The sequence below is a fragment of the Leishmania infantum genome, chromosome 16, assembly GCF_000002875.2.
Source record: "Leishmania infantum JPCM5 genome chromosome 16".
NCBI lineage: Eukaryota > Euglenozoa > Kinetoplastea > Trypanosomatida > Trypanosomatidae > Leishmania > Leishmania infantum.
The window spans coordinates 508599-524910 of record NC_009400.2 but is presented as its reverse complement, the minus strand read 5'-3'; the positions used below and the strand labels follow the sequence as shown (position 1 = coordinate 524910).

Sequence of the window (16312 nt, the reverse complement as noted above, 5' to 3'; positions counted from 1 at the left end):
CTTCCCCCACGTCACCTCTTCTGCCCTTCTCCTCCGTCCTCTTTGGCGCTCACGCATAGCATACAGGCACAGTAATCATAACGCAAGAAGTGCAGCACCGGCGCACCGGCTCGACAACGCGGCGCTCCTCATCATCGCCCCTCAACATCCTCCCGCTCGCTCTCCTACCGGCACGCAGCCCAGTCGGTGGCAAAGGGGGTCGCCCACCATCGCCACCACTGCACGGGAAACGAAAGGTGGAAGGGGGGTCCATGCCCGGGAGCGTGTGTGCGTGTGCGCGTGTTTCCTTGCTCTTTGAGAGAGGAGGGAGAAGGTTGGGGGCTTTTATTCGCATCTGCATGCTGTGCGAGGCAGCGCCATCACCACCACCTCTCCCTCGCCTACTTCGCACATAGATCGACCTCAAACTATCCTCCGTCATCACAGAGCAAGCGGCGCTGCATCGTTTTGTGTGTGTAGAAGCTCGCCTCTTCGCTGTCGCCTCCCTCTCCTTTGAATGTGCCCATCCAAGTCTTCTGCGTTGTTTCTTCATCTCTTCCGCCCTCCGCACGGCCCCTCGCGTCTGCCTATCTGGAGCGGTCATTAGCGACAGGTACGGAGCCGGTGCTCAGGCGGGAGCTCCGTGACGCGTTGAGCACACGAACGCATCCACGTATTGCCTTATTCTTCGCCAGCGTGCCGCCCAACAGGAAAAGGACTACATGCACGAGAAGCACACGCGGGAGTAGTTGGATTTCGCGACGAAGATGTCGTACGATACGAACCTGCATCGCACCTTTGACTACCAGCTATCCCCTGCGCCGCTGCGCATCATCGACTGGGCCCCGGTGAAGGCCGTCGCTCGGTCAGTGTTTCAGCCCGGCCAAGGCGCCAAGGAGTTCACGCTTGTCAATGACGCCACATCAAACGCGTCCTCCGTGGCGGCGGCATACGCGCAGCAGGAGAATCAGCGTCGCGTCCACGAAAGCCGCGAGTCCTCGGCCTCCCTGTCCACACCCGCGGCTACAGCCGATGCGGCAGCGCCCGCGGGGCCGCTCTCTGCGATTGGGGAGTTGGCCGCGTCGGAGTTTCCGGGCCTCTCCGCGGCATCGCCGTATTACACCCCCGGAATGAACAGCGGTGCGGCAGCCGCGGCGGGATGCGGTGGCGGTGGCCACGCGGAGCTCGACGCCCTGCATGTAGATGATGCGCTGCCACAGCAGCAGCAGCAGCAACGACAGCAGTCGGATACGTGGGCAGTCACACCCGGTGAACCGGCCGGGGGGGCGGCCACTGGCAACGCCACGGCAACATCAGAGGCGCTGAAGCACACGGTTGCCTCGTCGACTGAGACGATGAGTGCTGTGGCGGTACCGGCAACAGCAGTCTTGGTAAACGGCAGCGGCACCGGCACGCCTGCAGCCGTCATGGATAGTGCCCAGCGGCCACGCACGTCCTCGCCGTTGGTAGCGCCACCGCTGCTGGCGAAGGGGGTGTCGCAGTACGGTGCTGCAGGCATGATGTACGGCTTCGACGCGGTGTACCACAAGGACTCCTTTGGCGTTCTGGCGGGCCTTTTCACCGGTGTCGGGTATCACCAGGTGAACACACACTATCGACAAGAGCTGCCGGCGGCACCGCGGCGTACAGAGCCGGCAAAGGGCGAGCACGGGGGTTGGGCTGGGACACTAGGAACAGCAGCAAGGACGTCACCGGTTGTGGTTACGTCAGCTGTCCCGACACCGCGGTCCGGCTCGACGACGAGGGTCGCTGCGAATCGCAGCTCCTCGGAGTCAGGGCCCAGCGGTGCCGTGGACGCCGCCGTGGTGCCCGGCGCCGTGGAGCTGCAGGCAGCAGAGAACAGCGCGCCGTCTCCACCACCCACGCTGCAGCCGCGGCTGGAACAGGTGATCGCTTCTCAACGCCACGGTCAGCTACAGGTCTACAACGCGCTTCAGGCGTTCTGGTACTGGGGTGCGCGGCGGTGGACCGGGGTGCTGAACGTTCGTGTCACGCCGCTACCGTCCGGGGATGCGCTGCTGCCGGTGTGCGAGTACGTAGCACGCACGGTGATGACGGAGTGCTCCCTTGTGATCGACGACCCTGTCGTGTACCTTCACGGCTTCGTCGTGATGCTGGGACGGCGCGCACGGGCTGCGGAGGAACTGGGTAGCGGCCACAGCACCGGTACCGCTGTCGTGGGGGCCGAGGTGCAGAGCTGCAATGAGCTATGCCGGGCAGGGTCGAGGCACCCCCTCGAAGCCGTCGCAGCAGCGTCTCTCGCAGACGAGGCCATCGGCACGGCTATCACCGGTGCTCAGCACCATCCAGCAGAAGGAACTGGCCACCTCTCCGTGCCCCCCGCGCCGGGGGCGCACAGGGACAGCATACAGTCGAGGGCAGGTAGGCCAACTGGGGGGGGCACCGCAGCTGGCCCACCAGGCAACGCAGGTGTAGCGAGCATTTCGTTCTCCCCTAATGCGACTCCATCGCCGCCAGACAGACACTCACCGGCGATGTCGTCCGCCCAGCACAAGCACAGAAGTCCTCCCACCGCTTGCACGGCCGCCGCCTCGGATCACGCGCACAACGCAGCGCGATATGGCGTCGCAGTTCCACCAGACGCCGCTGCCGTCGACAACGCTGGCGGGGCGCCGCTGCCTGAGTGGCTCTACTGGTATCAGCGGTGCGCACTAGAGACGACGGATGAGTGGCTTTGGAACCGCGCGGCGTCCGAGGTGGCCGACGACGCTGCGCGCTCCGCCACGCCATGGTGGAAGCCGCGCCACATCAAAATGGGCGTCGGGCTGGCGCTTCGCTACCGCAAGCCTCGCGGCGTGAATGTGTATTGGGGCTGGAGTGCACGAGTGGGGCGCGGCATGCACTTATCCGGTCACATTGATGTGCTGCGTCGCATGAGCTGCGCGGTCAGCTCTACTTTCGGGTTCCTCGACGTGAGTGTTCGGCTCCGCGTGAACCTCGTCACGCTTCACCAGACGGCCCTGGACGCGGGCGTGTGCTGGCGGCCCATGCCGCAGGTGCCGGAGTTTGCCGTTCGGCTGGCGACTTCGGCCAACGGCACGACGCTCGGAGTCGAGGTTGCGGACGTGGCACCCACGCTCTACGGTCCTGTCATTGCGCGGTTGTCGGATTGGCGCTCACGGCGCCATCACGCAGAAGCAACTGAACCATGTAAGGGTATTGGGGGCAGTGGAGAGGACTGCGTGGCCGGCTCTGACCAGAGCAGCGTCAGTGGCGGCGCTCCTACTGGCGTCGCAGACGGCAGTCGGGAAGATCTCGTAGGGCTTCTGCCTATCACGTGGCACTACTTGCAGAGCACTGGATCAACCATCACTTCAGCCTTTACCAGTGTCAAGGGTGCTCTCACGAACACGCTGGCATCGGTGTCATCTGCAAGCAGCGGCGCAGGCAGTAGTTGCGGTGGCGGTAACGCAGCGAACACCCCTGCCGCACAAGGCAGTGTGTCCGATGTGCGGCGTCGACCTGCGCTGCTCTCTGCCACCCCTACGCTCACCACTCCTGCGCCGTCACCAACGCTACCAGTGGGACACAAGTTATCCCGCGTCGTGCTCCCGGCTGGGAAAGCAAGCCTGCGCTACGCCCGCAACGCATGGCACGCGCTCGCGGACCTTGGATGGTTGGAGAACATGCTCTCCATATCCCACGTGAATGTGTCGATGGGCGTGACGTCGGAGCCGAGCAACCGGCACCGCGAGTGGAGTCTGTTCCTCATAATCAGCGAGAAGTGAAGTGGCGTGGTGGGCGTCGTAGCAGAGGAGACGAGCAATGACCCTCACCACCACCACCAGGGCAAGGAGAGGAGCGGCAAGAGTGGATGCACTCCCCGCCCCACCCCCTCTCTCTTCATACGTTGTCCTTTGTCATTCCCTTGCGTTTGTGTGTGTGTGTGTGCGTAGGCGTGCGTTTGAAAGAGGTTTGACAACGTTAATTACACATGATGGCATGCAAGAGCGCGTGTCGCGTCGCAGCGGCGTCTGGTGCATCACGCACAAGGAGAGAGAAAAACGGATGGCGGACCACATCAAACACACTGCGGCCACCACCGCCCCCTCCTTTTCACTCGTTGCCCCTCTGCTTTACCTTACCTTTTTCCTTATGGCTCCCCGAGCGCCTGGAAGCGAGGAGCAGCACGCAGCGTCGCGCGCACGTCCATGCGACTCTGCTCAGTCTCTCTCCCCCTCGCCCCACACCTCCTTCTGCCTGATCACACGCATTCATTCTCAGTCGCTGGCCGCGAGTCTTGCAGCATACAGAAACACTGACAAAAAAATAAGAAACGGTAGCACGCACGTTGCGGGTAGTCTCAGCCACGCACACACACACGCACACGTGCGCGCCCTCTCCTCCTCCCTCTCCGACTTGCTTTCCTCCAGTCCACGTTGCTGGTTTGACTGTTGCCGCTGCATGCGTTGGGCGAAGGTGGCCGCCACCGCGTCTCTGGAGCATTCACCTGCAGCTGAGCTGCTGCTGCTGCTGTTGTTGTCGACGCGTTCGCACGGGTTGCAGCCGCTGCTCTTCCCACTTATTCTATCGGTCTCCCCCTCCCCCCAACCACCACCACCACCACCCCTCTTCCTCGCTTTCTTGTGCGCCTGCGGGGCTCTCTGAGTGGCGGAGTCTGCTTTGGCAGGGCTGTCTCTGTGCGCGCTCGGAGGCGGAGCAGCGGTCAGCACTTGGCGGACGCGGCATCGGGTCCTTCTCTTCCTCAACTCAGCTGTCAAAGAGAAGGAAAAGGAGGGGTGGCGCCGTTGTCCTCGTTGCCCGTCGCTCTCCTCCTCGTGTGTGGGCGTGCAGGTGGCCTTTGAGGACTGTGCGTGCACCAACGAAGTACACGCGCATCCCTTCACGCGATCTCCAGTTGTCTTTGGCGCTACGCACCACTGTCACCTTCCTCCCCCTAGCGAAGCATGAACAACGAGGTGAAGCCCTCTGATCACGAGTCCTCGTCAGCAGCGCCTTCAGCTCATGCTGCTGAGTGCCAGAACGGCAATACCAACGGTAGCGAGGTTTCCTCGAGCTCGAGCTCGAGCTTCGCCCTTGAGCATGTACTGGACGAGAATGACAGCGAACTCTTCTCGGCTGCGGATGTACCCTCGGCGAATCCTTCCGTCCTCGATCCTCATGCCGGTGGTCCACACGGACGTAACAGCCCACCTAGGAAAGCGTTCGCGCGGGCATTAAGGTCATGCAGAGGGCGGGCCACCGTAGTGGAAATCGAAAACGCCGTGCCGTCCGTACCAGCCGCGCCTGTGCAGCTGGCGCAGCAGTCCTTTCAACGCTGCGATAGCGGTGCTCATCCGCCGGCAAAAGCAGTTGCTTCAGGCTCCCCAGCCCAGTCGCCTCAGCAACTCATCGACTGGTATACACGCTCCTACGACAGCGGCGTCGAGGCGACATACCACTACGTGGTGGCACTCATAAACCTCGGCTCTGGTGAGACGGGCGTGGGGGAAGTGGTGCTCGGCGCCTTGCGCGACGAGCTTGGCACGAAGCGTGTCATGACCCTGCGCGGGGAGGTGTTCATGAACCCCGCCCCGCTACGTCTTCTCATCAAGCGGCAGGCCGTCATCTATCACACCCTTGGCCGACCACCGTGTCAGCAGCGCGGCACCGTCGTTGTGTGCGGCGGCGACGGCACCGTGTCGTTTATCATGACACAACTGGATCTCGTGCGCCGCGAGCTAGAGGACGAGTTTCAGCCCTTCCTCACCGCGTCTCAGGTGCAGCAGGTGCAGCTGCACCGTGAGAACTCTGCCTTCGTCACGTCCAGCTTGCGCGATAAGCTGGTGCATCCGTACTTCACGATGCCTGCCCTCGCACCGCTCCCACTCGGTACTGGAAACGACTACAGCAACTGTGTGGGCTTCGGCTATGCCTTTGCATCCAGTAGGAGCGACTGGCGTAGATTTTGCGCCCTTTGCGGATGCGGCGTCGACGCCGGCGCGCAGGTGGCCACGGCCTTGTGTGATGCCGTGACAGCCCCGTGCGTGAGCTTCGACCGGTGGGAGGCCTCGCTGGTGCCGCTGCGAGTGGCGCAAGCAGCGGTGCGGTCCGAGTCGTCGCAAGCAGCGGCTGAGGCGACACAGGGGGCAGCCCCGAACGCGCCCTCCAAGGTCAGGGTCGCGCCCTCGGAGCATGCCGCTGCCTCCGCAGGCGCCCGGGCCCTGCACTCGCCGCTGTGGAACCGCGCCGCTCGGCCCACAAACGTGGCAAACGCGGTGTGCCTTGTCGACTGGGCCAAAGTGCACGCGAGCGGGCAGTGCGCCACGTACGGAGTCATCAACTACCTGGGCGTGGGCTTCGACGCCTACGTGGTGAAGAAATTTGACGATACCCGCCGCGCGCACCCGACGGTGTGCCGTACTCGCGCGCAGAACAAGGCCGTGTACGGGGTGATGGGGATCAGGGCCTCGCTCAGGTGCAAAAAGCTATACAAGATCATACCAATGGTCTGCGTGCCGCGTCCGCAGCTGAGCGGGGTTGGCGTCGCTGCCGCTGCGACGAGAAGTATGGGTAGCACACGCGACTTTGTGGCACTGCAGCTGCCCTCCACGGCGAAGGCGTTGGTGCTGACGAACGTGAACTGTTACTCCGCCGGCACTCACCCATGGAATCCGAAGCGCGGCAAACTGCACTACCGCCCGGTCACGCTCCGCAACGGAAAGGTCACTCCAACACTCACGACCATCTCTAGCGGCGCTGCCGTAGAAACGCCTCCGACACCACCGACCCCTCAGCCGGTGGCCATCAACGACTGCGCCTTCGAGCTGCAGACGATGGGCGGCGTGCTGCACTACACCTCTCTGGGCATCGGGCTCAGCACTTCCACGAAGCTTATTCAGACGGACGAGATGTTCGTTTTTGTTCTCTGCACGCCCGACGATTTGCACTTTCCGAGTGGGCAGTGCTCCGCCTACACGCAGCTGAACCTGAAAGAGAAGTACGAGTCCCGCATCGAGTCCGACAGCAGCGTGCGCGCAAGCTTGAACGTGCAGATCGACGGCGAGCCAATGCCGCCTATCACCGAGTCGACGATCATCCACGTACGCCCGCAGCCAGGGACGCGGGTGCTTATCCGCTGCCGCAGCGCCAGCGTCGTTCAGTGAGGCCCGTGGAGCAGAAGGACGGGCATTGAGGACGCGTTACGCGATGTCGAACGAACCCATTCTCCTCGTCTCTTGCGACTCAACACTGCGAAGCTCGGCTTGTGTGTGTATGTGTGTGTGTGTGTAGTATCGACACCAGAAAAAGAAGCACAAGAGAAGGAGACGCCGTGCGCGCTTCAAGCTCGCACATTCCTCTGCATCTTTCCGTGGCCCCGTGCGCGCGACGATCTGTGTTCAATCCTTCGCATGCGTTTACATCATGTGCTGTTACACACACACACACACGCGAAAAAGAACCTGGTCAGTACAGCAGGACTACCCTTCCTCACTTCTCCACCCACCCTCTCTCCGACTGCTCTCAACGCACTACCGACGCTCTGCGAGTGTGTGTGTGTGTGTGTGTGTGTGTGTCACATTGCCCTCTGTCTGTCTCTCCCGCTCGTGCGCTGACGGCAGTAAAACGATATACTGCATCGGCATCTGTGGCGCGCCCTGAAAGAGGCGCAGCGCGATCCGGCCCCGTGAAGTCGCAGCAGCTCCTCGCATCCTCAGGCAACTACTTGCGGCCAACCTTTGCCCCATCTCCCCAACCGCTCTCTCGCTTCGTCATGGGCATCCAGATTCCGTGGTTGTTTGTGTGCGTCAGCACCGTGCCGGTCTTCATGATCTACACGAAGACGAAGCGCATGGATGCTCGCGAGATGCACGAGATCCAGATGCGCGTTAAATACCATTCCGAGTACTGGAAGAAGGGCAACGTCTTTGTGAAGGAGTTCCAGGACAAGGTTGCCGCCCAGGTAATGCGCACCGCGGATCCGCTAGTGGGGAAGGACATTGCCAACATCTCCGTCAAGGAGCTGGCCGCTGCCGAGAATCCAGTGCGTGCACGACGATGGCTGCTCTTTTAAAAAGTTGTACCATCATGAGGGAGCTGGCACGGTGGCCGAGGCACCACGTGCATCGCTTCTCCCTTGACCTCAAAATCAGGCACGCACACACACACGCTCACACGCAGAGTCAACGAACCAACAAGAGGATGTGAGGCGCAACGACCGCGAAGCCGCCCTGCGACAGTGGACGCGCTTCATGTCGTTGTCATCTTGCGTGTCGGCCACCACTACCATGCTGGCCAAGGCGACAGTGCTCGGTAGACTTGAGCGCGCAGGCAAGTCCCTCCCTCCTTCTCTCTCTGTGGGTATGGACGTGAAACGGGCGCAGTCTTTCGCCGGCCCGGGGCATTGATTTGTGTGCGTGTACGCGTCTGTGGGCGTGTGCGCCGCGACCGTATCCGCTTGTCAGTGCCCGCACATCTTCTCATGCCAGCATGTGTAACCCACCACTCCCCTTCCCACCACCACCACCACCACCTCTCTCGATCTCTCTTGTTCACCACCTCAGCGCGCGTCGCCCCTCAATCGAATTTTGTGTGCAACGCAGGTTTTGTGTGGTTTTGTTTCTCTACACGTCTTCTTTTTTCCCACCGCGTGCTGCGCCCTCGCATCCTCTCGCAGCCCCCCCCCCGCCCTCGCTAGCAACTCCCCCTCCCTCTCGTCCCGCCAACCCCCTGCACCAGACCATCTCTCCCTTAGGGAGACGCCCGAAGGGGGTGGTGGGTGGTGTTGGTGGTTGACGGCAAGAAGTGTGAACCACCCACAGCCACGCACGCCTCTACTGTCTTGTCCCTCGCCCGCCATCACCATCGCCACCACCACCAGCAGCCGTTGCGGGGTGGAGTACGGTGCACGGCGCGGTTGTTTCCCTCTCCTCTGCTGCTTGTTTGCTTTTTTTCTTTCCACGCGTTACTCGACTGCTGCGCTGCTGCGCGCCGGCGTTTCGAATCACGAGAGGGAGAGAGGGAGGAGAGAAGGAGGTGGGGTGGGCCGCCACCACCCCTTTATTGCTTGCTTTACTTTAGTTTCGTGGCGATCACGGCATTCGCCGCGTACAAATTAACAGCAGCCCTGCTGTGCACTCCTCTTTCGTATTTCTGCGGCACCACTCCACTTCATACACGTGCACGCACGTCACCTCCGCGTGAGCTATCTACCCCCGTCATCTACCACCACCGCGCCGCTCTCCCGTTGCCCGCGGTGTTGTTGGAAGGTCACCGCGGTGGTGTCGGCAAGAAGAGAGACACACGTATTCAGGGGCTCGCTCACACGTGGCAGACCATCAAAGCAGCAGAGCAGCGGAATCGGCTAACGAGGATGGGGTGCAGGGCGTCTGCGTCTCGTAACAGGGAGTCGTCGCACGGTAGCAGGGCAGCGTCACTCGGGGTTTCGGCCTTGCCAAGCACCCATGCGGGCACGCGGCGCGCGCCGAAGAACTGGCTGTCGACCTCGCCGCGCCGCAGCAGCCGCAGGGAGGCAGACGTTGGCAAAGCCAGCAGCGGCCGCACCAGGAATGGGGAGCCCGGTCTTCAGCAGTGCGTGTACACGCAGGACGACAACCCCCTCTTGCCACCACCGCCTCTGTCGCCGGAAATGGTTCATCAGGGCAACAGCACCCTCGTCAGAAGCGCCTCCCCCACCAGCGGACGTATGAAACGAATTCCAAGCCCCCGACGCTATCCGTCAGACAGCGCCTCTCCGCGCGTGAAGGACGGTTTCAGGAATCACGACAGTGCGGTCCTAGAACGACTGCACAAAGAACGACCCGAGAACCACTTTGATCCGTTACTGATGCCGGACGTGCTGCATCGGCAGGAGTCGACGGGTTCCCGGGCAGCCAGCAGCAGCCTGCCATCGCGACCGTCGTCGTACATTGCCACGTTGGACAGCGAGGACCACAACGCCACCTTTCGGACGGAGATCAACTCACACGACAAGACCGACTCCGCGCAAGCCGCCAAGGAATACCAGCAGCACGTGCAGGCCAGGCGGAGCGCACAGGCCGCGCACACGAAGCGGCGTCAACTGGAGGAGTTCGACCCCGTAAGGCCAATGGACAGCTTCAACGTGACGCACCGTGGCTTGCTCGGGCGGTGCTGGGACCGACGCGGGCCGGAGCTGATTCCAGTCTCCTTCGTGCACGCCGTGGAGGCGGCGCTGCGGGCTGCCGAGGAGACGCATCCGGCCAGCATGACCACCTCGCACCCGGCCGGGGCGGAGACCGGGAGAGACGAGTTCACGCCTGTCTCACCACGCGTCTCCTTGTCGCCGCTGAGCCACGCCAGTGCACACTTTTCCGGTTTCGCAGGAGGCAGCGCGCCGTCGCAGCCAATTCCGTGCTCCCCACGAGGTGCTGGCTTCGGCGGGCGTCGCGTGCCACGCCGCTCGCACTGGTTCAGCGTTGGCGGCGTCAGCTGCGACACAATGTGCCCACCTGTCAACGGCAGCGGCCTGGGTAGCCAGGCAGGAGCGAGCATCGTGTCATCCTACTGCATGAACAGCGGCGTCTCGTCCCCGATTACGGCATGGCCCGGTGCGAGCGGCCCAGGGTTTCCGCTGCCGACCGCGTCACCGGCGCTGGACCGAGCAGGCGCTGCTGTGGTGAGAGGCAAGGCCAAGTCCTTTACGGCCACCGCGGCCTCCTCGCCGGCAGTCTACGGTGGCGCCATCGATAGCCTCTCCAACGACGGGGACAGCGGCGCCGCGAACCCGCGTCAGTCTCTAACAGCGGAGCAGATCTCCGCACTGCCGATGGAAAAGCGCGAGCAGTACTACAATGACTTCCTCAGCCGTAACCCGCTCTTCATGGGGATCAAGGACTGCTTCGCCTTCCGCCTCTCGGATGGGGTCAGCGAAGACCCGACCACCAAGTTCCTGCGCAAGCGGAACCTCGAGCCGGCACCTGGAGTAGTGGCCATGCGATGGAATCGAGTCGAGTTCTTCCACACTACCCTGCACACGCTTATCCGCGCCGTGGCCATGACGCAGGGCATGACGCTCAACATAGGCCACGCAGAGCTGCTGCAGCAGGCGAGCGGCACCGGTCCAAGACAACCCGGCATGCAACACAGCCGTCTGTCACCCTCAGCCTCCACGAATCACATGCTGCATGTCACTGGTGAGGACGGCGGCGCCATCGCAGAGATGCTGTTGCGGCACTCGTTCAGTCAGTATGTCTTGTCCTACATAGAGAACGGCAGCTTCTCGCGCGGCAGCGGCAGTCTGAGCAACTCTTTCTTGTCCCAATCAGACAAGCTGCGCGGCGCCGGCGACGGCTCTGGCAGCCACCTCAGCAACTCTCTTCTCAGCCCTCCGCGCAACCGCGCCCACCGCCCCGACAAGAACGGCAGCGGCGAGGCCGGAGCCTTTGCAGCTGCCAAGTTCCCGGAAGACAGCGTGCTGGCGCTCGCGCTCTGTATTCCGAGTTCGCGTCTGCCATCGCTGATGGGGGCGCTACCGCCACCTCAGCTGAGCGGCGTCGGTCGCTCGAGTAGCTACTCAGCATCCGCAGCCGCTCCGAAGACCTCTCGTGACGGCGACGGCAGCCCGGCGGCGTCGCCAGGCCCCTCCGGCGCACCGCATGGTGCCTTCACACGTGCCGGGTCGGACGGAAGCGTGCTGGTCGCCTTCAGCGTGAGCAGCTTCAGCGTCTCTATCGACCCCTTCCGCTGGCAGGAGCACCGCTATATCCGGTATCCTATCGACATGGATGACTCGAGGAAGTCATCTCGGCACACATACGGTGAGGGTGTCGTGACGGACGTCATGTACGGCGGCATCATGTTTGTGGAAGCCTCGTCGTTCACGGCGGTGAGGGAGTTGCAGACACTGCTGGCCGGCATGACGTGGACGGAGGGCCGCACGTTGAGCGGCGTCGTCGGCGACGTGCGCAAGCACCTTAAAGTCTTTCAAGGAAATGGCAACAAGGTGCGGCAGGCAACAGCACCGCAGCAGCAGCAGGCTGAGGAACAGAATAGTCACCGGTACCGTATCTGCCGCCGCGTCGGTGGCCGCCCCATGCGCGATGCGGTGGAGCTGCAAGAGATATCCTACTACCTCGACGATGTCGAGGTGCGCGAAGAGATTGTGACGCTGAACCGGCCCATACGGTCAGGCGACGTCACCGCAGCGAGAGGTGCTGCGGCCGGGCCTGGCGGGGTGGCGGGCAGCTCCGTTGACTGCTTCGAGTCGAAGCACACCTGTCATGGCAACAGCCTCGCAGCTGACCCGGACGTCTCGCCATCCTTTTCGCGCGTGGCCTCCGTGTGGGTGACACTGCCCGTCATCGCAGCCGTACTGCGCACCTGGGCCCTGCACCTACTCTCAAATCCCGAATTTGCGCAGCCGATAGCATTGTTCCTGCAGAAATACGCCGGCATCGCGCCGGTGTTGCAGACGACCGCCCTCGGCGCCCTCCATCATGACGACGACACACCAAGCGAGGAGGTCGGCGACGACGTCGACTACCTCTTCTTCGAAGGCGGCAGCCCGGCCGTCACAGTGCCGGCTGCTGCCGCCGTCGACGCCACCCATCCGCAGCCCGCGCCGCGGATTCCAAAGTTCAACCGCTTTTACGCATCGAAGCCCAGCACTCCTCTGTTCACAGCGGACGAGCACCACGCCAGTCATCCCGGTGCCGCGTCACATTCGCCCGCCAACATGCACAGGAGCAGCAACATGGCGCTGGATGAGCAAGGTGCCAGCGGCGCAGACGGTAACCAGCCGTCGCTCAAGAAACCTGGTGAGGACACGTGTGTCGGGCTCGGTACTAAAAGTCAAAGTCCGGAAGCGTTGAAAGGCGAGGCAACCCACTTAGCGGACAGCGTGAGCAGCTGCTGTACGGCGTCGGAGGCGAAATCGGGCGGCGACCGGCAGAGCAGCCACGCTCCGAGCTCCATCGATACAGAGAAGGACCAGTGCGACAGCGTCAGGGGCAAGATCTGCGGCACGAAGCGCAAGCGCGTCGTCGGCAAGCCATCCGGCGCTGCCAACGAAGGCACTGAGGGCGCTCCGCGGACGCTGCAGTGCGGATCGAAGGGTAACAAGGCGGAGCCCAACCGCGCGACTAACAGGAAATCGGTCAGCACCCGCCCCGCTACGCAGTGCAACTCGCCGCTCTCTCCCAGGAGCGGCACACGACCGCAATCGCGCCGCAACGACGCGGACTGCGATCAGGGCAGCCCTACGTCATCATCGTCCTTCTCCTTCCTCAGCTCTCCAGCCGCGACGAAGGCCGGCACGAACGACTTCCAAGGAAACCTGAGCAGCCTGGTGACCAGCAGCTGCAACACGCCGTGCCTGCCGGGCAACAGGCTGCACCAGTCTACATTCCAGAACTTCTCGCACAGCCGCCTGAGCAGGTCCACGTCGGCGCCGTCACCGTTGATGCCAGTTGCCGGGGGCAAGGGCACGCTCAGGACATCGGTGCCGCCGACTCCGCTGCTCACGGCGGTCAGCTGCGTTGCCGCGCTGCCCACGCTGAGCGCTCTTACCTTTGATAACGCCCCTGTCGAGGCGGCCAGCGCCGAGCCGAGTGTCATGGCCTCCACGGTAGGCCCGGAGAGCTCGGCGGCGGCTGTGGCCTCAGGCAAGAAGATAGGTCCGGATGCGGTACAGGAGGTCTCTAAGGTAGCGTTCCGCTCGCCGCACTCCCCCCGCGAGCCCAAGACTCACCTCACTATGGCGAACAGCGGCGTGAACAGCAGAGGGGCAGAGACGCCACTGGCACACAGAGACAAGGTCACGGCAGCGCCGTCAACCGTATCGGCAGCGGCGGCGGCCCCTTCGCTGCCGTTGCCGCTGCCGCCGAAGGCAGGAAGGGCCAAAATAATCGCAACCCCCACGAACACGACAGCGCCGAAGGGCACCTCTGCGGCGACCATCGTTGCTATGGCGACCAAGCTCAGAGGTGTCACAGCCACTTCAACGCGCAGAAAGGCGGTAGGGGCCGTCAAGAGGGCACCGGCGCTGGTCAAGCACGCGCGGATGTCCGTCACGCATTTCGTGGAGAGTGAGCAGCGCGCGTGCGACTCTCCGTCATCGCCCGGTGCGAGCGTGCTCAGCACGGGAATCACGGTGAACAGCGCCGAAACCCCAACGGCGTACCGGGCCACCGAGAACGAGGAAGAAGAGATGTGGCACATGGCCATGCTGGAGGTGAAGGCGCAGCAGCAGGAGCTCGAAGAGCTGCGCCAGGCACGCCGCGACGCCGAGGACGCAGCGAAGCAGCGGGAAGACTTGCTTCGCTCCCTCAACCGTATTCTGCTGCCGCACACCGCCCCGCAGGAGCTCGACGGGGTGCTGCTGTACTTGAAGACGGCCATCTACGAACCAGAGGACATGCCGCATGGCCGCCTCTTTCTTCAGCAGCCGAGCTGGCTGCCGATGCTGGTCGCCGTCTGGACGGCCCCGGCAAATCGCATCCGCACGGTCGAAATAGCGGCGGAGCTGACCTGGGTAGATATCCCACGCCTCGGTCTTGTTGCAGGCCTGCTGTACCACCAGTACGCGTCTGGGCCTCTGGAGGAACTGATCATACGGGCCGACAAGCTGCTCGGATCTCCCCAGACGACTGCGACGCTGCCGAACAACTACGGTCTTTACGCGGACCTCGCAGACAAAACGGCAGCACGGCCCAGGAAGCCGCGCCTGCTGGCCGGCCGATCCCGCAAGTCCAAGCGTGGCAACAACAAAGGTCGCAGCGCCGACGCCAACCGAGGCAGCAGCAACTTGAACTTCACGACGGAGCTAGATCAGATGACCAGCGGCTTTGGCCCGGGGTGTCCACCGTTCGTCATCACACCCGAGGAGGCCCGTGACACGCTGTGGTTGCTGCTGTGCTCCGTGGCGGCGAACATGAGGGTCCCGACGTTCCGCGTAGTGCTTCGCGGGCTGCCAACGGGTGAAATCAGCGCCGCCGCCAGCGGCAGCGGTGCTGGCCGCGTTCGCAGCCACGGCAGAGACCGCACCCCCTTCACATACCTTGCCTCCTTCTTCGCCGGGGCAATCTCACGCTTCCGCGACGAGCATGACGACACGCAGCTCCTGCTCAAGTCCCGCTCCATGGTGCTGGACAACTTCGTCGTATGCCCAGGCTCGCGGCTAGGGTCCGACCGAGATATGCACAGCTCCGCGCAGAGGTCGGACAGCAGCGGCCTTGGCACCAGCACGACGCACCACAACACCGCCTACGACGAAGGTCAACTGATCTGCACCAACGGTTCACTGCAGCTAGACGAGGACGGGACTGCGTGGTCGTCCTCCATGTCAGAGCGAAAGGCCGGCGGTACGCTTCGGCAGACATCGTCCTTGGTGATCATGTCCTTACCCGCAGCAGCGTCGGCAGACATGGGTGAGGCGGCGCGCTCGCCGGATCGGCACAGGTGCAACTCGAACAGCACCTTCGCAGCTGTGCGCCCCGTCGCCGCGCCCACCCCATGTACTGGTGAGGCTTCTGCAGGTGTGTCGATCAGCGGAGGAGGCGATGGCGCGGCTCGAGCGATTGAGGTCGTGCAGACGCACCAGCATCGCGTGCAGCGCCACCGTGCGTGGGTGCGCAACGGTAACGACGTCGAGGAGCGACCCTTCTACGAGCTGCTGGTGCACCGCTGCGATGCGGTCGGGGAAGCCACAACAGCTACCGAAAACGATACCGACGATGCGCGCTTCTACGCGGAACCTGACCCACAGCAGCGCCTGCAAGAGGCCGTCGGTCAGCTGGGGGCGCCGTCTCAGCTGTGGCAGAGCCCACCGCCGTCCCCGCCGCCACGCCACTTGCCTGGCAGCGGTTTTGCTCGTGGGCTGCGGACGGCGGAAGATGAGCAGGTGGCTCTGCAGAGCGAGGTGGCCGCGCTGCGCGAGCGGGCAGGCGACATCTGGGAGGCTCTGCGCAAGTCGGTCAAGCACTACAACCAACTCCAGATGGAGGCACATCATAAGGTGATGAAGCAGAATGGCGGAAGCCAATCACCCTCGTCACCGCCTCCGCAGCCGCCGCGGCAGATTGTGTTGGAGTACTAGTCGTTTGGTTCGAGTCGTGGGGTGGGGAGAGGCCAGCAAAGAGAGAGACGTGTGCAGCTGGGCAAGGGCGGGATGCTGTACACGCACGCACTCGATATGCGCGGGACGTCAGACGGAGACCGAGTGGCAACGGCCCTGCGGACACCGAACCGCAGAACCAAAAAAAGAAAGGGGTCGGTGTCGAAGATGTCGCATAGGAGTTGCTCCCCACGGGGCAACTCGCTAGCACCCAAGAACAAGGACAAGTAGGGCCGCGGCACGTCTTGTGAGTTTTCA

At 63.3% G+C, this 16312-nt stretch overlaps 4 protein-coding genes across 4 annotated transcripts; all 4 read left to right on the top strand.

Annotated features, from left to right (window-relative positions):
• Positions 1-746: 746 nt before the first annotated feature.
• Positions 747-3749, top strand: LINJ_16_1360 (conserved hypothetical protein; the record flags this gene model as incomplete). The annotated part of the gene is made up of 1 exon (XM_001464581.2): positions 747-3749. One exon carries the CDS (start codon positions 747-749, stop codon positions 3747-3749), a length of 3003 nt encoding a protein of 1000 aa, XP_001464618.2.
• A 1179-nt stretch (positions 3750-4928) lies between these two features.
• Positions 4929-7127, top strand: LINJ_16_1340 (putative diacylglycerol kinase; the record flags this gene model as incomplete). Its single annotated transcript, XM_001464580.1, has 1 exon — positions 4929-7127. The coding sequence occupies one exon, from the start codon at positions 4929-4931 to the stop codon at positions 7125-7127; it is 2199 nt and encodes a 732-aa protein (XP_001464617.1).
• Positions 7128-7735: 608 nt separating this feature from the next.
• On the top strand, positions 7736-8035 carry LINJ_16_1330 (conserved hypothetical protein; the record flags this gene model as incomplete). Its single annotated transcript, XM_001464579.1, has 1 exon — positions 7736-8035. The coding sequence occupies one exon, from the start codon at positions 7736-7738 to the stop codon at positions 8033-8035; it is 300 nt and encodes a 99-aa protein (XP_001464616.1).
• A 1299-nt stretch (positions 8036-9334) lies between these two features.
• Positions 9335-16036, top strand: LINJ_16_1320 (conserved hypothetical protein; the record flags this gene model as incomplete). Its single annotated transcript, XM_001464578.1, has 1 exon — positions 9335-16036. One exon carries the CDS (start codon positions 9335-9337, stop codon positions 16034-16036), a length of 6702 nt encoding a protein of 2233 aa, XP_001464615.1.
• Between the last annotated feature and the right edge of the window lie 276 nt (positions 16037-16312).